This window comes from Abramis brama, assembly GCF_963993115.1.
Source record: "Abramis brama genome assembly, chromosome: 6".
Classification (NCBI taxonomy): domain Eukaryota; kingdom Metazoa; phylum Chordata; class Actinopteri; order Cypriniformes; family Leuciscidae; genus Abramis; species Abramis brama.
In genome coordinates this window covers 5,686,945-5,709,958 of record NC_139968.1, presented here as the reverse complement: position 1 = coordinate 5,709,958, position 23,014 = coordinate 5,686,945, and the positions used below count along the sequence as shown (strand labels likewise).

The following is a 23,014-nucleotide window of genomic DNA, read 5'->3' as shown; positions in this document are numbered from 1 at the left end:
TCAAATGGATAAAACAACTGATAAGCCAAAACTTTAACAGTTTTTCACAGGGTCAAATATACATGAAAGACAATTATGTTGTATTTTTTATTTTATTTTTTTGCAGACAGACTGAATATTAACACTTATAGGAATATACATACATTTCTGAGACACATTTGTATTAAAGAAGCTGCAATTTATATCAATTAATTAATATAATTTAATTATAATTTAATTATGTTAATTCATATCGTTTTATATAATCAAAATTAAGTGATTATTATTTTTATTTTTTTCATTGGGTGTCCAATAATTTCCTATTTCTTATGAGAAATACATTATTATTCCTCCAGGCGGCGCTTGATGTCTCGGAAAAACGATGTTTCTGTCTTGTTAGATAGATTGTACGCTAAAAAAAAAGTATAATATTTAAAATAAATAAATAAATATATATTAAACCAAACTTCTTTGGTTTTCCTGTTAACCGCTAATGGTTCAATATATAGACAAGACTATAATTCTGATTTGAAGGGGGGAAAAATAATCTTCTACTATTTACATTCCTGAAAGTAGCATTTACACAAAATGATAAACAATTTAAGAGCATTACAAAAATCTACCGCTTATCCAGGAGCTGTCAGTTTATCTCGTTTCACTGCGCATGCGCGCGTCTTCAAACATGGCGGCCCCCATGAAGCTGCAGTGTCTTGACAACTTTCCATCACATATTCATCCTCTACACGTGCTTATCAACAAATCACACTTCACCCAGAAGTTTCCAGACTACACTGAACCCACATACGCGCTGTTATTTTCGCCGACGGACCAGCAGTCACCCTCTAATCGGGGCTTTTTGGTGTGCGCGCACATCACTCCAGAGGAGGAGACCGATGTAAACACTCACACGTGTCTCGCTGTGTACGCGAGCAGATCTTTCCTCAAACACTACGGGCTGAGGGAGCATTCGCTGGGAACAGTTCGTCCACAGTCCCTGCTGCCTTTAAAGAGGATTGTGCTCGGTGCTCGGACGAAGCAGAGCTTTAAATGGGCTTGTTCAGAGCAGTTCTGCAGTGGTTTGCTGGTCCTGCTGTCCTGTCCCGGGATGACTCTATTAGCGAGGCAGGGGGACTCGCTTCTGCTCCCCTTCCATCACTCACTGGGCGCTGCGCATGCGCAGATGTCAGACGTGCTGGTGCTCGAGTGCACACCTGTGAGCCAGGGCATGATAACAGTGGACACGAGTGTGCTGGTGTCGGACTGCAGAGATCTGGACCTGAGCAACACCTCCTCCATCATGATCAGCACCAGACTGGCATCGTCCTCTCTCTGCGTGTCTGATTTCGCCCAGTACGCCAACAGCTTGAGCTCTGCCAGCTCTCTGCTCAACAGCAAAGTCTTGGACTTCAGTGCTTTTTTGCAGGCTCTTGAATGCAGACTTGACATCCGGGTGGTTGATGTCCCAGATCTCCAGAAACCAGGAGGAATCCTGTCCAGGCTAGAGCCGGATGAGGGCTTGGACGTTGACAGCTGTGTATTTGTGAGCAAGAGCTTGTTGCTGAAGCTGGGTGTGTTTAACGGGGAGTGGGTCAGTGTGTCCGTCCCAGCGGATAAGGCCAAGAAGACTCCTGTGCCTGCGAGTCCTGTCCCGGGACAGGGCGAGGGCGCCTGTAAGAGGCAGGGACGGGTCCATCTGGCCTCAGTCAGAGCCTTTGACGCGCTTCCACACCAGCACACGGATGGGAATGACAGTGTGGGCTTGATCTCGGCAGTTCAGTGGTTTAACCTGTCGGGGGGGATGGCAGTGCCTGTCGGGAATAAGGCCATCAAAATTAAGGTGAAGACGTCTGGAATAATTCTGACAGTGATGCTCAAGTAATTTGAGCTTTGAAATAATAAATTCACAGTTTAAAAAATGGAAATTAGAAGAAAAAAAAAAGGTTTTATCACAATATTACTATTAAAGGATTAGTTCACTTCAGAATTAAAATGTCCTGATAATTTACTCTCCCTCCACGTCATCCAAGATGTTCATGTCTTTCTTCAGTCGGAAATAAATGAAGGTTTTTGAGGAAAACGTTCCAGGATGTTTCTCCATATAGTGACTTCAATGGGGTCCAACTTTTAATTCTAAAGTGAACTAATCCTTTAAGTTAAAATTTAACGTTCAACTAAAACGTTTCAGAAAAAGAACACTCCATAAACTTTTTAACTTTTTGTGCTAACATTTTGAGAACATTATTAAAGACCAGATAACCGAATGAACTTCTAATAACGTTACTGGAAGGACGTTAGTTCGTAACCTTGACGCAACGTTAGCTAAACTCCCTGTTAGCTGTGATAGAGATTTCCACAACACACATTGTTTCAAAGCAGCTTTACAGTAATTCATGATGTTGATGTGTAATATTTTAATATCATGCCTTAAAGTCGCATTTAGCAGATTCGAGCGTGACGATAATATAGTTCACATTTTGTGACAATATAAACAATCAAGCAGTTGAGATTTGCTATATAATATATATCACTTTACGTGAGTTTACTGTATGCGAATAAAGATGGACACATTTATATATATATATAACTTTATATGTAGAGCTGTACGATAAGTTAGTTTACATTTTGTGATGATAAACAATCAGCTGAGATATTTCATATAGTATAACTCGCTTGACGTGAGTTTACTGTACTGAATGTCACATTTATGTAGAAAAAGTCTATATAAATACTGAATTAATTACCTAAATTACTCAAGCATATATATATTTTAAATGCTACAGAGTTCAAAAGGAATGGAATGACTGATACACTGTATTTAGTGTTGAAAAAGCTGAGCTTGAAAGAGTTTTGAATCAGAAACGGCTCTGCTGATATCTTCAGGTATGGGTCTGATTATGCTGGTGTTCAGGTCTGATCATGTGACCGGATGTCTCTGTGTCTTGATCATGTGACCGGATGTCTCTGTGTCTTGATCAAGCAGAGGTGGAACCAGGAGTCTCCGCACACGGGGTCTCAGACGTCTGCGAGCGCGTGCCGATCCGCGGCGCCGGCGTTTGCTCGAGAGCTGCGCATTGAAGCGGTCATATCTCCTGACTACGCCTCGCACGGGCCCTTCGACACACTCCTCCACACACACTTCAGCACACCCAGGTGCCCACTGAGCGCTCCACACACCCATCAGTCTCACTCTCTCTGTCTGTCTGTTTCCCTGAATGCTGTGTTTGTGTTCAGGCTTGTTCAGCAGGGGAATATCCTGGGAATCCCATCGGAAGGGCATCCTGATCTGATAGAGAACAGCTCTGAAGGAATCCTCAGCTGCAGGTTCATCTTCTGTAGATCCGCTAATGTTTGCATGAAACTGGTCTTTTCTCCTCTATTGTGCCGTATATCTGAGTGAAACGCTTCTGGAACAAGAACAAATGTGGGCGGGACTTGGTTTTATCCGTGTGGAGTTGATTGGATGGAGTTGATTGGCTTGCTATTGGCTGATCTCATGTGATTGACAGGTTATAGCTCCGCCCACATCATCCGAGAATAGAAGAGATGCTGCAAGAGGAAGATATTCTCATTCAAGATTACCAGAACATGAATTTAACAGAATAATGATGTGCACAGATAAATCATTTATAATAAACACTGCAATAGTCCATAAAATGAAGAAGTTTGATTTCATGGTGACTTGAATGATCTTTGAAAGTCCGACTCTTGCCTGTTGTGTGATTGGCAGGTGGCCAGTGTTGTATTTCAGAGTAAAGCAGGTGTGTGGGTTTTCTGCTGAGGAGGACGAGGGTTCTTCATATCTGGCTGATTCCAGTCACACTTCACTGTACATGGTGAGGAATGAAGACAATCGCATTCATCAGTTGTCATATGCAGATTGCTGAAGCTCTGATTGGCTGTCACAGGGAGGCTCCGCCCACAGCCCGTGCCCCTGCTCTGTGCTGCCGAAGGGCTCGTCTCTCTGGAGGAGTCTCAGTCCCGCTGGCCTGTCCAGCGCTGTGGAGAAACTGCTCAGCATCATCCAGCCGCACCTCACCGAGAGGTACAGGCGCTCGAGTCGCCCCCGTCTTACAGTCCTGACCTCTTTCTCAGTTCACATCTGACAAAATTCTGCAATTCTGCAATATAAAGCTTATGTCATATAATTCTGACTTAACTCAAAATTGCAAGTTTATTTCACGTAATTCTGACTTTATAACTCAAAATTGCAATTTTATTTCACGTAATTCTGACTTTATAACTCAAAATTGCAAGTTTATTTCATGTAATTCTGACTTTATAACTCAAAATTGCAAATTTATTTCAGGTAATTCTGATTTTATAACTCAAAATTGCAAGTTTATTTCACGTAATTCTGTCTATAACTCAAAATTGCAAGTTTATTTCACGTAATTCTGACTTTCTAACTCAAAATTGCAAGTTTATTTCATGTAATTCTGACTTTATAACTCAAAATTGCAAGTTTATTTCACGTAATTCTGACTTTCTAACTCAAAATTGCAAGTTTATTTCATGTAATTCTGACTTTATAACTCAAAATTGCAAGTTTATTTCACGTAATTCTGACTTTATAACTCAGAATTGCACATTTATTTCACGTAATTCTGACTATAACTCAAAATTGCAAGTTTATTTCACGTAATTCTGACTTTCTAACTCAAAATTGCAAGTTTATTTCACGTAATTCTGACTTTCTAACTCAAAATTGCAAGTTTATTTCACGTAATTCTGACTTTCTAACTCAAAATTGCAAGTTTATTTCACGTAATTCTGACTTTCTAACTCAAAATTGCAAGTTTATTTCACGTAATTCTGATTTTATAACTCAAAATTGCAAGTTTATTTCACGTAATTCTGACTTTCTAACTCAAAATTGCAAGTTTATTTCACGTAATTCTGATTTTATAACTCAAAATTGCAAAGTTTATTTCACGTAATTCTGACTTTCTAACTCAAAATTGCAAGTTTATTTCACGTAATTCTGATTTTATAACTCAAAATTGCAAGTTTATTTCACGTAATTCTGACTTTCTAACTCAAAATTGCACGTTTATTTCATGTAATTCTGACTTTATAACTCAACATTGCAAGTTTATTTCATGTAATTCTGACTTTATAACTCAACATTGCAAGTTTATTTCACGTAATTCTGACTTTATAACTCAAAATTGCAAGTTTATTTCACGTAATTCTGACTTTATAACTCAAAATTGCAAGTTTATTTCACGTAATTCTGACTTTATAACTCAAAATTGCAAGTTTATTTCACGTAATTCTGACTTTATAACTCAAAATTGCAAGTTTATTTCACGTAATTCTGACTTTATAACTCAAAATTGCAAGTTTATTTCACGTAATTCTGACTTTATAACTCAAAATTGCAAATTTATTTCACGTAATTCTGACTTTATAACTCAAAATTGCAAGTTTATTTCACGTAATTCTGATTTTGTAACTCAAAATTGCAAGTTTATTTCACGTAATTCTGACTTTGTAACTCAAAATTGCAAATTTATTTCACGTAATTCTGTTTTTTTAACTCAAAATTGCAAGTTTATTTCACGTAATTCTGACTTTGTAACTCAAAATTGCAAGTTTATTTCACGTAATTCTGACTTTGTAACTCAAAATTGCAAGTTTATTTTACGTAATTCTGACTTTGTAACTCAAAATTGCAAGTTTATTTCACGTAATTCTGACTTTGTAACTCAAAATTGCAAGTTTATTTCACGTAATTCTGACTGTAACTCAAAATTGCAAGTTTATTTCACGTAATTCTGACTTTCTAACTCAAAATTGCAAGTTTATTTCACGTAATTCTGATTTTCTAACTCAAAATTGCAAGTTTATTTCACGTAATTCTGACTTTATAACTCAGAATTGCACATTTATTTCACATAATTCTGACTATAACTCAAAATTGCAAGTTTATTTCACGTAATTCTGACTTTCTAACTCAAAATTGCAAGTTTATTTCACGTAATTCTGACTTTCTAACTCAAAATTGCAAGTTTATTTCACGTAATTCTGATTTTATAACTCAAAATTGCAAGTTTATTTCACGTAATTCTGACTTTCTAACTCAAAATTGCAAGTTTATTTCACGTAATTCTGATTTTATAACTCAAAATTGCAAGTTTATTTCACGTAATTCTGACTTTCTAACTCAAAATTGCAAGTTTATTTCACGTAATTCTGATTTTATAACTCAAAATTGCAAGTTTATTTCACGTAATTCTGACTTTCTAACTCAAAATTGCAAGTTTATTTCACGTAATTCTGATTTTATAACTCAAAATTGCAAAGTTTATTTCACGTAATTCTGACTTTCTTACTCAAAATTGCAAGTTTATTTCACGTAATTCTGATTTTATAACTCAAAATTGCAAGTTTATTTCACGTAATTCTGACTTTCTAACTCAAAATTGCACGTTTATTTCATGTAATTCTGACTTTATAACTCAACATTGCAAGTTTATTTCACGTAATTCTGACTTTATAACTCAAAATTGCAAGTTTATTTCACGTAATTCTGACTTTATAACTCAAAATTGCAAGTTTATTTCACGTAATTCTGACTTTATAACTCAAAATTGCAAGTTTATTTCACGTAATTCTGACTTTATAACTCAAAATTGCAAGTTTATTTCACGTAATTCTGACTTTATAACTCAAAATTGCAAGTTTATTTCATGAAATTCTGACTTTATAACTCAAAATTGCAAGTTTATTTCACGTAATTCTGACTTTATAACTCAAAATTCCACGTTCTGTTCTGTATATTCTTCAACAGAAACAATAAGAAAAAAAAAGAAAAACATAAACATGATTTCAGTTTACATCTCGATTGTATTTGTTTCTAAGGCTGGATTTAAATGCATTTATTCATGCTAATTTATTAATTGAAACACGTTTAAGTCATCCTGAGCCCTCTGGTGGACAGCTACTGCATTAGAAGATGTTTTAACTAGTAGCTGTTACTGTATATATTGCAGGAATGCTGAAGTGACAAGATGTTAATTTACACATTTTTATTTTTAAACATTATTTTATCGCAGCTCTCTTGCATTGAGTCGAGGCTGTTCAGTTCTCCTGATGGGTCCGAGCGGCAGTGGGAAGGTGACCGTGGTGAAAGCAGCTAGCAGGAGGCTACATCTGCATCTCATTAAGGTGATCCGGGATTTCTCTTCATTACTTCATTATTTGAGTTTTTCTACAGTTATGAGCATCAAAATCTTCATGAGTTCAGTCTCTCGTGAAGCGCACAGGAAACACAATTGATTCAGGTGGAGTTTGATGTTAGCATGTCGCTAACAAATGTGATGCTCTAATAAGCATAAAAACACACAAATATTGGGTAAATCTGATTGATTCATTGAACTATTCTCATTGATAGATTTATACACTGAAATAAATATTTGTATATTTTTTTAGTCAACATTTATTTATTTTCTTGAATTCGTCCCAACAGTTTACTATTTAGTTGCCTTTGTAGTGTAATTTTTTTAATTTGTGTTCTTGTTTGGTTTAAACCGTGGCCACATTGTTCTAATTACTTCCCTCATTTTATTTAAATTGTGACCACATTTTACTCATTTGTTAATTCATTTTAGTTAAATCATGGCCACGTTGGCCAACAACTTGTTGCCATGATTTAACTTAATTACAGTGAGGGAACTAATGTCACATTCTCAATGTTCAGATATCTAAAGGTCTGATGTTCTGATATGACAGGAGTAGTGAATGTGTGTGTGTGTGTGTGTGTGTTCCCGCTCAGGTGGACTGCGTGACTCTCTGCGCCGACACTGCAGCCGCGTGCGAGGCTAAGATGAAGTCAGTCTTCGAGAGAGCCGAGCTCCATCACCCATGTGTTCTGCTGATGAGAAACCTGCATCTGCTCGGCCAGCGGGACGGCACCGAGACGGACTCCAGGGTCGCGGCCTCGCTCTGCCGGCTCGTGGCAGAGGCTCATGCCAGGTTAGGCTCAGACACAACAACACCTGCAGCCTAAAGGGAAGTTCTGCTGGTGGGTTTGAAATTAACTTTTTCACTCACCTGCCAATTTGGCTACAAAATTAAGTTACCGGCCATTCAGAACCTCTACTAGCCAATAAAGAAGAAGAAGAAGAAATAATAAACCAGATTAACTACGCCACAGCTTATATATAATATAATTTGGATTTCATACATTAATTTCTTATTCAAACAAAATCCAGTCATCCAGCATCTCCTCCCTTCCTCTTTCATCCTCATCCTTTTCACCAAAATTGTGTTTTAGATGGACAGATCAATACAGCACAAAGAACATCAAAAAAATGTAGGATGTTGGAAAATAAAGTATTTTCTGTCAACCAAATGCTTTTTAATCTTCGCTATTGCTTCACTGCAAATGATCAAGCGCACCGTTATTTGTTGCGTAGAGACGTTTGTTCAAGTAAGCCAGATATGTGGATATTCTGCGCAATACGACATGATGACTCAGATTTAACTTCCCCAGCAAAGTGAGTAAACATAATAACACGCCAAACCGGCTCGTGATGTGACAGCGTTACCCGCCACAGTTGAGTTTTACCCACATTTGGCGGGTGTTCATTTCAAAGCCTGATCATCACTTCTACTTCATTAGCTTCTCCTCTTCTCCTGCAGTGTGGTTGTGGTGGGGTCTGTGAGCGGACAGAGAGAGTTGTCCTCAGATGTGATGGCAGCGTTTGTGCACCAGGTGGCGATAGAGAGCCTGTGCGAGGAGCAGCGCAGGGCGATGCTGGCCAGCCTCAGTGACGACCTGCTGCTGGGAAAAGACGTCAATCTGGGCAAGATAGCCAAACACACAGCTGTGAGACATCTGACCGATCATCCATCTCTGCTTTCAGTGGAAATTGCTGCACTACAGAATTAAAATTTCCTGGTAATTTACTCTTCCCCACGTCATCCAAGATGTTCATGTCTTTCTTCAGTGGAAAATAAATGAAGGTTTTGAGGAAAACATTCCAGGATGTTTCTCCATATAGTGTCTTCAATGGGGTCCAACGGGTTGAAGGTCCAGATGTTTCAGTGCAGCTTCAAAGTCTCGACACGATCCAGCCGAGGAATAAGAGTCTCATCTAGACAAACCAGCGGACATTTAATAACAAAACATTTATATACTTTTAACCACAAATGCTGGTCTTGCACTCGCTGTGATGCGACACACATTACGTAATCAGGTTGAAAGGTCAAGCGTGACGTAGGAGGAAGAAAGACCTAGTGTTTACAAAGCCAACGTGCAAAGACTAAAGTCAAACGCCATTTACAATAAAAGAAACAAATAAAAGGTAAAACAATGATGTCGGATAATTTTGAAGTTGGAGGAGAAAATGAGAGTTTATCGCCCTACCCTTCATTTATAAACCGGAACACGCGTGACCTTTCAACCTGATTACATAATGCGTGAAGTCATGGATGTTCAAGATGAGCATTTGTGGTTAAAAGTATATAAATGTTTTGTTATAAATGTCCGCTGGTTTGTCTAGATGAGACTCTTATTCCTCGGCTGGATCGTGTCGAGACTTTGAAGCTGCACTGAAACTCACATCTGGACCTTCATCCCGTTGGACCCCACTGAAGACACTATATGGAGAAACATCCTGGAGTGTTTTCCTCAGAAACCTTCATTTATTTTCGACTAAAGAAAGAAAGACATGAACATCTTGGATGACGTGGGGGAGAGTATATTATCAGGAAATGTTACTCCTGAAGTGAACTAATCCTTTACATCACATTACCGAACTAAAATGGATTCCCAGAAGCGTTTCATGATGACTTTGTTTCTGTGTTGCTTCCGTAGGGTTTCGTTTTAGGAGATCTTTGCGCACTTCTTACCAACGCTGGGAAAGCCGCTCACAGGAGACTTCTGAAGACGTAGTAAGTGTTCACCCGACTTTGCTCATTCACTCCATTCATGGATTTAGTTCCTGACACTGTCGAGGTGCTTCTGCTGTGTAGTTTTCCAGAAGCGGCGAGTGAGCAGGACGAGGAGGACCTGTGTGTGTCTGGCGTGAGCATCTCGTCTGAGGACTTCAGCTCGGCGCTGGACGTCCTGCAGGAGGCGCACTCACACGCCATTGGAGCGCCTAAAGTACAGTTGCATGGTTTTTTGGGGGGGTTTTTAGGCCTTTGCGGAACAGAAGTCCTCCTTAGCATACTGTAAAAAACAGTTCTTATTACAAAAATAATATACTTCTGAAAAGAATATATACGGTTACACTTTATTCTTTGTCACAGTGTTATACATTTAAGTACTGAGTAATAATAATTAACTACATGTACTGATATAGGGTTAGGATTAGGGTTTGGTTTATGATTAGTTGCATGTAATTATGCATAATTTTCTGTTATTACTAAATAACTACATGTAACATGTATAACAAGGCCACTGTAAAATAAAGTGTTACCGAATATACTCAAGTGCAAACTGAATGTAATGTGTGCACACTTAATTGCATTTTCATTTCAATTAAATTCATTCAAATTTAAGTGCAATTAGCTGAACTTTAGAGTGTTCAAGACCCACTTAAGTAGGACTTTCAGGATTTCATATTTACTTCTGTTGTCTTTGAAATATGGTACTGACAAACATTTATGGTAAACTCAAATATACTTTAATGTCATTTCAATTGAATGTCATGTATTAAAACATATCTGTAATTACACATTTGTAATTTAATACATTTAAAATTGACTTTAAATTTAATATCAAAAACTCACTACAGTTCAAATTATAATCAAGTACTTTACTGTGCTAGTGCAGTTCCTTAAAGCACAACACATAAACATTTAAAATGTACTTAAAAATGTTAAGTTTTCTTTTGACAGTGCACATTTAAAAGTGCACTTAAGTGTGTTAAGAAACATAGTCATGAAAAAGACTTTCTTTTGGTGTAAAATTTTGTCTAATTAATATTACTTTATATGCCAGTAAAGTAATTGAAAAATACACTTAATTAGATTTTAAACTACAAGTGCACATTCATTACAATCAAAAGCACTTTTGTTCACACAGGTATTGTTTTCATGTTTAAATGTGTACTTAAAAAATTCTGTCATAATTTACGATTTACTTAAAGGGATACTTCACTGATTAGCATTAAGCTTTGTATCAGTAGAAACGAGTGACCGTGCTTCCCTCCCTCATGTCCCCCTGAGACGAGAGATTTCTGTATTGTGTGTTTGCAAAAATAACCTCAGATGACGCAAAAATGGTCATTTATCGTCATCAGAGGCTCTTTTGTCCAGAGGCGAGAGACTCCAGCCAGTAGGAGGCGCTCGTCCCGCATGTCTTCAACCCGCCCATAGGGGGATCTCACCATAAAACGCCGTCTTTCCAGTTTCGAGTCGACTAGTAGCCTAGCTGTATCATTTCTTCCCATACTGCCCTCTGTAACCGGTGGGCGTGGCTTGGGAGTGTCCTCGTAGGGCAGCGAAGCAAGTGCATTCTGGGAGTTGTTGTCTTTCATTCACATGAGCCAAAAATACATTTTCTGGCTTTTCTCAGTCTAGAAGACACCAACTTCTAAAATAATTTCACATTTCTACTACATAAATGACCCAATTTAAATACACATTGATCTTTCCAGCGGTGAAGTATCCCTTTAAGTGGCAGTCCGATCTGAAGCGTTGGAGCTGTGGTTGCGGCTCAGGGCCCAGAGTTAGTCCTCTGTTGTGTGTGCCAGATCCCGTGGGTGAGATGGCAGGACGTCGGTGGACTCCAGCAGGTGAAGAAGGAGATTCTGGACACGATTCAGCTTCCCCTGGATCACCCGGAGCTGCTCTCGCTGGGCCTGCGGCGCTCCGGCCTGCTGCTGTACGGGCCGCCCGGCACGGGGAAAACCCTGCTGGCTAAAGCCGTGGCCACCGAGTGCACCATGACCTTCCTCAGGTGAGCACGTGACAAGTGTTGAGTGCAGTGAGAGAGAGCAGAGACAACCCTCTACAATCACTCACATATGCGAGTAAATTTCACTCTTGGCAACTAAATAATGTGTATTTGACGTACCGTAAACTCTAGTGTGAAGGCGCACACTCGCCGTCGCGTTTCTCTCACACATGCAAAGAGAGAGAGAGAGCGAGAGTCTTGCAAACCACGCAAAATGACGCGCTACATGTGAACGATATTCTTGTTTGCGTTTTCCTGTCAAAATAACAGAGTTCATCTGGAATTATTCAGGTTTTAAGAACAAGTGGAAGATATGCTGGTTTCTCCGGGAGTGGGCGGAGCTAATGTGCAGACAGCAATCTCATTGGCTGGCGCTCATCCCTGTTTTAATTTCAGCAAATCAGTTCGAGCGAACGCTGACAACGTGATTAACATGCATGAACCCAGCAGCTCATGTGTTGTATATTGTCATTATTAGTATCTTTTAATGATAATTATTATCAATTATTATTATCTTTTTTTTTTTTACAGAAACACTGAATGACCAACAATATCTTAAGCACCACCACCAGTCCTGGTTCAGTTAAAATTATATATATATATATATATAAAAAAAAAAAATAATATATATAGTATATCAGTCTGGCGAGTAACCAAAAAATGTACCAGCCACTGGCGATTGTATTGCGTGTGCGTGGAGGGTTGAGTGAAACAAACTGAATGAACATGCTTTCATGTAATGAATGTGTCTGGTGTTTGTTTTCAGTGTGAAGGGTCCTGAGCTCATCAACATGTACGTCGGTCAGAGTGAAGAGAACATTCGAGAGGGTAAGAGGAACTACGCATCTCAATCTAGTGATGCTTATGAGCTGATTTCCCCTGTATTTATGGGATTGATCTGGTTACTGTCTCCCTCTCTGTCTCCGTCAGTGTTCAGTAAGGCCAGAACGGCTGCTCCCTGTATTATCTTCTTCGATGAGCTGGACTCTTTGGCTCCTAATAGAGGCCACAGTGGAGACTCAGGAGGGGTGATGGACAGGTCAGCGTCACAAAACCTTAACGCTACACCACATGTGCAGAAACAATAACAACTCTAGTTATTCTGTATTAGTAGTACTTTGGTTTGAGAATGCTGTCTGATTAATAAGGCCCCAATATACTTTGAGCGAAATTGAAGAACGCACTGGTGTGACGTCATTTTGAAAACAGCTAGGAGATAATATAGTTTACACTATGTGATGATAAAAATAATCAAAGAGTATATTTCTATGGAGTATATATTTCTTTATGTGAGTACACTGTATGCATTGATGGATATTCTTATATATTCAACTTTATATATAAACTGTGTGATTATATAGTTTACATCTACAACGAGCGAACAGTGTATGATTATGATCCAGGCAGCATTACAGGTCAGAAGTCAGATTGGATTGGATATACAACTATAGTTTTTAGTTATTAGTTATTAATTTCTTATGTGGTCATATTGAGGATTATGAAACCTGTAAAGTTTTGATCAATTTCTAACAGTTTGATGACAAGTCTAATAACAAGTAAAGCAACACATACTTTGTTACTGTCTACCACCACTAGAGGCAATGTTTATTTACGAGATTTGAGAAAAGTTGAGAAAATTTAGTTTCTTATTTTTTTATTTTTATTAATATATATATTTTTAAATAAGGAGTGTGTTCAATAGCATGTTAGTTTTTGCTTTTGTGTCATGAATCAAGAAACTTTAATTGTATTGGTTAAAGGTTTGTTTCAATGGGAGACACTTTTAACCAAAGGGACTTGCATTGCATTCTTGGTACTCATTCTATCAGCTATTGATTTCCCTGGGAATCGAACCCATGATCTTGGCGTTGCTAGTGCCATGATCTACTGTTTGAGCTACAGGACGGCTTGTTGCATCATGATAAGCCAAGTTTTGTGACTTGTATCACTAGGGTTGTGTCGCAGCTTTTAGCTGAGCTGGATGGTCTTCATTCGTCTGGAGACGTCTTTGTGATCGGAGCAACTAATCGTCCTGATCTGCTGGACCAATCACTGCTCAGGCCTGGCAGGTAAACACATTCAGATAATAGCTCTTCAATTGTTGTCTTGAATGAAATGCATGAATTCTAGCAATTTGCCCTTTTTCAGATTTGATAAGTTGGTGTATGTCGGTGTGAATGAAGACAGAGAGTCGCAGCTGCAGGTTTTGAAGGCAATCTTGCGCAAGTGAGTGTCTATCATGGCGTTCCTCTCTCTCAGTGCGTTAGTGTGTTATGTGATGTGACTCTCTGCTTTCTGCTTGTAGGTTTAAAGTGGATCCCAGCGTGTGTCTGTCGGAGGTCGTGGAGTCCTGCCCTCCTCAGCTGACCGGAGCCGATCTCTACGCGCTCTGCTCGGATGCCATGATGTGCGCTATCAAGAGGAAGATTTCACTCATCACTGAAGGTATGTGACAAGCAAATATTCAGTGCAGTGCAACAAATGTGGAAAAATGAGGCAACAAATGAAGGATGAAGTGACCAACCATGTCAAACTAAATGGCAAATGTTTGATGAAAATGCCATCACCTTCACTTCAGTTGCTCAGAGCAATTAGGAGCGTTCGGTTGTCAGTCATTATATGCAGGGTTTTCATGCATTTCTGATTATTATCAATGTTGAAAACAGTTGTGCTGCTTCATATTTTTGTGGAAACCGTGACACACTACCATTCAATAGTTTGGTGTAAGATTTATTTAAAAAAGAAAGAAATTAATACTTTTATTCAGCAAGGATGCATTAAATTGATCAAAAGTGACAGTAAATACATTTATAGGGCCCTATCTCGCACCCAGCGCAATTGACTTTGTACAGCGACGCATGTATCATTCCTATTTTGCACCCGCGCAAAGCGGACTTCTCCCTTCACAGAAGCACGTCGGTTAACTAAGAAATACACTTGCGCTCCCGGGGGCGGTTCAGCGCAAAGAGGAGGCGTGTTCCGGCGCAAACGTTCCCTGGTGCTATTTTGCAGTTTCAGAAAACAATTCCACCACAGACCAGGAGAAACCTCGTCTAAAGTCAGTGGCACATGTTATTCAGATGCTATTTTAAGGGCGCATGCTTGGCCATAACCAATGTAGCGTGTGCACAACGCGCATACACTTAGCTTCTCTCATCTACACAGAAGCAGCAGTTTTCATTTTTGCAAATCATACATTATTACAATAGATAGATAGATAGATAGACAATTTATTATAAAAGCATACATCTAGCTTACACATTTACCCAAATTATCATACGCCTGTTTAACCGAAGCTAATTTGGGTGTGTTTCTCCATCCCCAATGTCACTTCTCTGTGTTTTATGGCCCTGACGAGAACGTCGGTCTCCTCGGCTGTGAAGCGCTCCTGGCGTGCGTCTGGCAAATCCGCCGTTATAATAGCAAACCGCCATGGAACGAGCGCGCCTGCTCTTAAAGGGAATGTGAGATGACACTCTGATTGGTTTATTTCACGTTACGCCCAAACCACACCTATGAATAATGAAGCTACTTCAGACCAACCCATTTTAGATTTGCGTCGGGCGCAAGAGTCATCGGTATAATAGCAACAGCGCCCAAGACCCGCCCACAAAGTTACTTGCGTTTTGCGCTTGATACTTGCATTTCAGATCGTTAAAATAGGGCCCATAATGTTAAATATATCAAATAAAGGCTGTTCTTTTGAACTGTCTATTCATCAATAGAAATGCTCAAAAATGTTGAGCTGTAAAAACGGTTTTCAACATTGACAATTATAAGAACCATTATTAATAATTGAGCAAAAGGTAATAGTGTAGCAGCAAATCAGCATATTAGAATGATTTCTGAAGGATCATGCGACACTGAAGACTGAAAATTCTGCTTTGATCACGGGAATAAATTGCATTTGACTATTATCACGTTTTGCCTTAGTTTCAGTTTGTGTCAGTATGTCTAGTCACCTGTTTTCCAGTGTTCCTTTGTTCTCCTTATCCTGCCACTAATCAGTTGTCATGGATACTCATTTTACGATCACACCTGTTAATCATTATTGTGTATTTAAGTTTCTCATTTCATTAATTATCTAATCTCATTAATTACTAATCTCATTAATTGTATATATATATATATATACAATTAAATATAAATATATTATTAGGATTATTATAAATATATTTATAAAATATAATAATATTGTCTAATTAAAAAAAATTAATCAGTAACAAGTGAATAAGTTAATTTCTTTTGTGTAGTAAACCTGAGAACACTCTAGAGACTTTAGAATATTGTTGCTATTCTGTTGAAATGTATCCTCCATTTTTGCCATGAAACAGGAGGTGAGACATCGAGATGAACTGAGCAGGTTTTTATTCACAGATAGGTTTCGATCTTTTGGTTTGTCAAGTAGGTAAGTAAAGAGCATAAGCAGTTCAAAGGACAGTCACTCTCTCTCTGCAGGATGGAAGAAGCGCACGCAGATGAGATACACTCTGATATATCGGTAGGTTGAGGCGGACGAAGAAGGTAGGCAAACACATGTGAGCTGTGAGCTTATGAATGGTGTTTGATGAGGAAGCGACAGGTGTGGCAGGTTAGTATTCCAGTAATTGTGAACGAGAAGGTGGAGCTGATGGACCTGGTGCTGATGGCATGCTGGCTGAATCCATGACAGTGTATAAAGTGAGATCTAGAATGTCATTACGTGGAACTCATGTCCTTTCCTCAGGCTCGTATCCTTCCCAGTCCATGAGGAATTCTAGCTGGTTGCTTCATTCCCAGGAGTCCAGGAAGGAAGGAACGGTGTATACCTGTTTATCTTAAGCTGAGGTAAGTTGAGCCGGTAAGTCACATCATTAATTTGGTGTTAGATGGTGAATAAGCCAATGAACCAGGGACCCAGCTTACGAAAGGGCAGTCGGAGACAGATGTCCCTGGTGGAGAGCCAGACCTTTTGTCCCTGACGGTAGGAGGGTGTTGCTGCTCTTCTCGGGAGTTCTGTGCATACTCGGCAGTAAGCGGTTCCAGCTGAGCTGATGGTTGTGGCAGTATGACCGCAGGTAAAGTCCAATTTCCTGAATCTTGCTTTCGGTTTAGCCATTGGTTCGGTGGTGATACCTGGAAGACAAGCTTACTGATACTCAGAGAAGTTAAAAAAGAAAGCTTTCCACACATGAGAGGTGAATTTTGAGCCTCTATCCGACACGATGTCTTCAGGTAACCCGAAGTTACGAAAGACATGATGAAACAGTTTCTGGTTTCTGAAACGGTTTCCATGGCAGCGAGGAAGCCTTTGAATGGTAGGAGTTTACAAGCTTTGGAGAAGCAGTCAACAGCCACTAGGATATAGGTGTTTTCGTCGGATAGAGGCAGGTCGGTGACAACGTCTATTCCCAGGTGAGACCATGGACTGTGAGGAATGGGTAGTGGATGGGGCATGCTTTCCGGTAGGTGTCTCTGTGTTTTGGAGATGGCATTGATGGGGCATCCTCAAACGAAGCGTTAGATGTCCTGGGTCATACTTGGCCACCAATAGTTTTCACGGAGGAACGAGAGGGTCTAATGGTAACCTGGATGCCCGGATCCCGGAGACGAATGAACTGAGTCCGTGAGGGTCACACGCAGGTTGGATGGTAAGTAGGTGCATCTCTCAGGACCTCTCGGCAGAGCAGGCTTTTCTCTACTGGCAGCTGTTTACTGATCATTCGGAGACCAATATATCGGGCACACAAAGAGGGCTCGAGGGAGAATGGTTTGAGGAGGCTGTTGAGTTAAAGGAACCGTATGTAAGATTGTGGCCAAAACTGGTACTGCAATCACTTTCAAATTACTGTAGAGCAGTGTATCCCCTCCCCCTCCCCCCCGACTCAAGGTTGCCAGATAGGCTGCAGAATCCAGCAGGAACGTTTGTAGCTGCAGCTGTGGTAACTAGAGCAGAGCTGGCAACCCGGATGCCGAAACACTTACTGACTTTGTGATTGGTAGATAGGTGGAGGGTGGCGCTTCAGGCCAAAACACAACATGACAACATCAACATCAGTTGAGGGCTGCAACTTCACTTTTAAATGACAATATCCTGGCCGGACTACTCAGTGATATAAGTATTTGAAATGTACATGATTTCTTAATATCTAGTGACATATCAGGTTGTTTTCACAGTAATAAAGTGAGGGGAGAGGTAATCAGGCTGAAGTTGGCGATGAATTTCCTATAGAATATGCATTTTCATACAGAAAACTTTGCAGCTCTTTGATGGAAGTGGGTTGTAGCCAGTTCCTGATAGCATGGACCTTCCCCTGGTCCATCTGGATGCCACATCCGTCAATGATGTAACCCAGGAAGTAGACAGAAGGCTGAGGAGACTCTCATTTCTCCAGCTTAAGGTAAAGTGGGTCGTCTCTGAGGCGTTGAAGGACCTGCGCAACATGTTGGTGATGTTCAGCCAGGTTTTGGGAGTAGATAAGGATATCTTTGATGTAAATGATGACAAAACTCTGGAGCATATCCTGGAACAACTAGTTAGCCCACACTGCATAACCCGGTATTCACAATGGCCAGATGGTGTGATGAAGGTGGTTTTACACTCGTCACCCTTCCTAATTCAGATTAGATTGAATGCGCTGCACAGGTCCAGCTTGAAGAAGATGCGGGCGCCTCTCAGTTGATCCAGGACTGTTGGAACCAGAGGAAGAGGATAATGATGCTTGACCGTCTGGTCATTCAGAGATCTGTAGTCGATACACGGCCTCACGCCAATGTTCTTTTTTGCCACAAAGAAGCAGCTTGAAGCAGCAGGGGAAGTAGATGGTTGGATGAACCCTTGTTTAAAGGGATAGTTAACCCAAATATGAAAATTATGTCATCATTTACTCACCCTCAATGTGATCCAAACCTGTATACATTTCTTTGTTCTGCTTAACACAATACAAGATATCTTGAAGAATGGTAGTAACCAAGCAGATATTGGGCCCTATTGACTCATAGACTCATAATCTGTTAATATTTAGGTGACCTATCCCTTTAAGGGCCTCCTTTATGTGTTCATCCATGTCTCCAGCCTTTGCCTCCAGGATTGATAGAGGATAGATTCTACCCTTGGGCAGTGTGGCACCAGGTACCAGCTCAATGGCGTAGTCCCATGGCCGATGAGGTGGAAGTTTAGTTGCCAGCTGCTTGCTGAACTCTTCTTCCGGCACACACACGGTGGACTGCACCTCTGGACTTTGAATGGTGGTGGAGTTGAGATTGACTAGAAGTTGTAGACAATGATTGAAGCAGTACTCACTCCACTCAGTTATTTCTCCAGTAGATCTGGAAACGGTAGGTGTGTGGATCTGTAGCCATGGGTGTCCCAGGATGATCTCAGTGGTTTAGCCTTCCAGCACCAGAAGTGAGATCTCCTCCCTATGCGGGTGTCCAATACTGAGCGTGATACATGGTGTACAGTGAGTGATGATTCCTCGACCAAGCAGCTCACCCAGGATCGAATGGATGTTCAGGATTTGTAAACAGGGGAGTTTCTTGATTCGGAGGTGTTTGAGAAGTTCCTTTGAGATGAAATTCCTAGTGGATGAAGGCCTGAACGCTCAGTTTGGGTGAGATGGAATGAGTTAATTTTAGCTATTTCTGTTTGAAATCGTTGAGGTTGCATTTCAAATTGCAGTGAACTTTGCAACAGAAATCCGCTGCAATCCTCTGCGAGGAGGTCGCTGGTTGGGCCATGGGACTGAATGATGTGACTAACGCAGAAGGACTGGAAAGAGGAAGAAAGGATTGTCGGAGAGTTTGAACTGGTTCAGCAAATGGTTGAAGTTTCCTGTGTGATTCTTTTGTTCAGTCCGGTCTTCTGTCATGATATGAGACACGGAGATGAACTGAGCAGGTTTTTATTCACAGATGGGTTTCGATCTTTTGGTTTGTCAAATAGGTAAGTGAAGAGCATAAGCAGTTCAAAGGTCACACTTAACCGACAAGTCTCTCTCTTTGCAGGATGGAAGAAGCGCTACAGTCTGATATATCGGTAGCTTGAGGAGGACGAAGAAGGTAAGCAAACACAGGTGAGCTGTGTGCTTATGAATGGTGTTTGATGAGGAAGCGACAGGTGTGTCAGATTAGTATTCCAGTGATTGTGAACGAGAAGGTGGAGCTGATGGACCTGGAGCTGATGGACCTGGAGCTGATGGACCTGGTGCTGATGGACCTGGTGCTGATGGACCTGGTGCTGATGGACCTGGAGCTGACGGACCTGGAGCTGATGGACCTGGTGCTGATGGACCTGGAGCTGACGGACCTGGAGCTGATGGACCTGGAGCTGATGGACCTGGAGCTGACGGACCTGGTGCTGATGGACCTGGTGCTGATGGACCTGGAGCTGATGGACCTGGAGCTGACGGACCTGGTGCTGACGGACCTGGTGCTGATGGACCTGGTGCTGATGGACCTGGTGCTGATGGACCTGGAGCTGACGGACCTGGTGCTGATGGACCTGGTGCTGATGGACCTGGTGCTGATGGACCTGGTGCTGATGGTGGACCTGGTGCTGATGGCATGCTGGCTGAATCCGTGACACAGACTAAACATGTTAAAAAATTTCACTCCAGTGCAAATATTTGCAGTAAATTAAAGGGGTGGTATAATGCCCTTTTCACAAGATGTAAAATAAGTCTCTGATGTCCCCAGAGTGTGTATGTGAAGTTTTAGCTCAAAACACCCCACAGATATTTTTATATAGCATGTTAAAATTGTCACTTTTTGAGGGTGAGCAAAAACGCAGTGTTTTTGTGTCTGTTCCTTTAAATGCAAATGAGCTGCTGCTCCCGGCACAGGGGGCGGAACTTCAAGAGCTTGTGTCCTTTTACCTCACACACATGTGCACTGAAAATTTAAAAAACTTTTAGCCTTTTATGTTCAAACCGGAGTCAGAAAGATGGAGAGACTCTAGAAGAAGTGACAACATGTAGAAGCAACAGGACATTTCTGAATGGTTAGTTGGTGAATTTATGCAGCGTATGTGTAGTTATCTTCTAGTCATTGATTAGTATATTCGGTCTTGATAATCTATAAATCGTGTTCAGGGGGCGGGGTTTATGTAAATTCTAGGGTTGGTGATGTCACTAACCCGGGAGGAATATGGTGTAGTCTCTACCAGCCGTTTGTTGTAGTCCTTAAAAAGCGATTTCTTTAAAAGCAAATATCTCCCTTTGCTTTGAACTTTGAGCGTTGTAACTTTGCAGATGTTGTTTATGCTCAAACAGCAACATTACACACTAACTAAAGTTAGAAAAGTGAAATCATTTTCAACCACCCCTTTAAGAAACAACTATCAAAACAGCGTCTGTGCATTTGACAGTTCTACAGCTGAGATCTTTATTTATCAGGTTTAGAGGATAATTTTTTTAAACCAAGAAGAAATTAAAACATTACATTTTATGCTTGAAACTCATGTGTTCACATTCCAGGTTCTCTCTCTGAGCCAGAAACAAACTCTACGCAAGTATGTGAATGCAAATGCTTCTATTGATTCATAATGCATGTACTCTTGCTGCAGACATTCTTCAGTTGTCCTCTCCTACCATCCTTTACTTCTTTCAAGCAAGTTAGTTTGTTATTTATTGGTTTAATGACACAGACGTTTATAGGAAACACTATCGCCCTCGGTAGCCTCAGTAATGTTTGAGTATGTGTGCCTGAAAGTGTTCACGTCTGCGTTTGTCTACTTGAGTAAAGGATGTTTCTGGCCTGACTCTTTGTCTCTCTGGTTCTTTCTCAAAGTCTGGACTACTTTCCTTCATCTTTCTTCATCTCTCTGTCTGCGGTGCAGGTGTGGATTCGGAGGCCGGCGCTCTGACTCTGTGTTCGGAAGACTTCAGACAGGCTCTGTCAGACCTCCAGCCGTCCGTCTCTGAACAGCAGCTCAACAGATACAAACTCATCCAGCAGAAGTTCACCTCAAAATAACACTCATCCGAATGAAACCATTCCTCCAGTGGGAACTGCTGAACCTGAAAGCTGTGCACCGTGTCCTAACCAGACCTGACGTGATAAAGCTACTTTCATTGGTGCGTATAACTGTATATTAAACATCAGATGTCTTCTGATTGGCTGTGATTGTGTCATGTCGCACTTTCACCTTCAATTTTGAACGTTACAAGAGACTTGTCTGGTTAGGAGTAGAAATGATCTCTAAAGAAAACTCAATAAGAGCATAAAATATGTAGTAAGTGGAACCTGCTCGCGTTCACTTTCCTATCCCGCAGGATTTCTTTCCATCTTCCTTAATGGGTTTCATACTTAATGCTTGAATGGAAATCAGTCAGGCTGAAAAATGCAAATCAGAAGGCCAGTCCCTTCATGCTAAGAGATTAAATATAATTCATGACTAGCACTGCAGTAACCACAACTAAAGAGAAAGCGTTCAGCTAGACAGTGTGAGTTAATAGTTGTGTTCTTGTTTGTGATGAACGGCACCTAATTTGTGTTTTTCATAAAACACACAATATAAAAGAGAACAATTCACTTGAATCTTCCTCCTCAGGGGTTTGATTTAAACACGCATTGGTCACACTTTATATTAAGTGCTTAGTTTTAGATCATTTAAGTAATAATCAATTAATTTGCTATGCAAAAGAGCTGATAACAGTGATTTATGTCTGTATATTTTTTAGAAATGTTAATAAGAATATTTTTTTTTAAAAGGTTTACATTTTCTTGTTTTATAAATATGTAATTACTATTTAATTACTGTGCTGTTACTACATATAACAAAGGACAATTGAACGACTTAATATAAAGTGTTACCATGTTTATTCAAAGAATTACTAAAAAGAAAACTGAAAGTAAACATGTGCGATTCTTCAAACAAATCTACGTGTCTGCTTTGACATAGAAGACAATATGAACACAAAAGACACAATTGTTCAAAAGATAAATTAATTGTGAAAATGTCAAACTGTGCAAGCATATGTTTTGACTGATTGATGCTGGAATCAAGTGCGAATGAGTGAATCTGATGAAAACCCTCAAGAAATGTCATATTTCACCCCAAAATCGGAAGAAAGGAAAAAAATTTATTTATAATTTAAAAATATAATTCATAAAATACTATATGTATTAAATCATTAATAAAAT

General features: G+C 40.0%; 1 protein-coding gene across 1 annotated transcript; it reads left to right on the top strand.

Annotated features, from left to right (window-relative positions):
* The first annotated feature begins 618 nt into the window (after nt 1–618).
* pex6 (peroxisomal biogenesis factor 6) lies at nt 619–22,985 on the top strand. The gene is made up of 17 exons (XM_084116743.1): nt 619–1,816; nt 2,960–3,129; nt 3,211–3,300; nt 3,707–3,812; nt 3,885–4,021; nt 7,038–7,149; nt 7,757–7,956; nt 8,626–8,812; nt 9,803–9,879; nt 9,961–10,093; nt 11,688–11,893; nt 12,657–12,718; nt 12,821–12,929; nt 13,843–13,959; nt 14,039–14,116; nt 14,196–14,335; nt 21,708–22,985. Exons 1-17 carry the CDS (start codon nt 644–646, stop codon nt 21,842–21,844), a joined length of 3,234 nt encoding a protein of 1,077 aa, XP_083972869.1. The 5' UTR covers nt 619–643; the 3' UTR covers nt 21,845–22,985.
* The last annotated feature ends 29 nt before the right edge of the window (nt 22,986–23,014 follow it).

Coding starts and splice junctions, on each gene's coding strand:
- pex6 (XM_084116743.1), top strand. CDS start 644: ATGCGCGCGTCTTCAAACATGGCGGCCCCCATGAAGCTGCAGTGTCTT. Junction 4,022..7,037: donor CAGCCGCACCTCACCGAGAG/GTACAGGCGCTC, acceptor ATTTTATCGCAG/CTCTCTTGCATTGAGTCGAG. Junction 7,957..8,625: donor GTGGCAGAGGCTCATGCCAG/GTTAGGCTCAGA, acceptor CTTCTCCTGCAG/TGTGGTTGTGGTGGGGTCTG.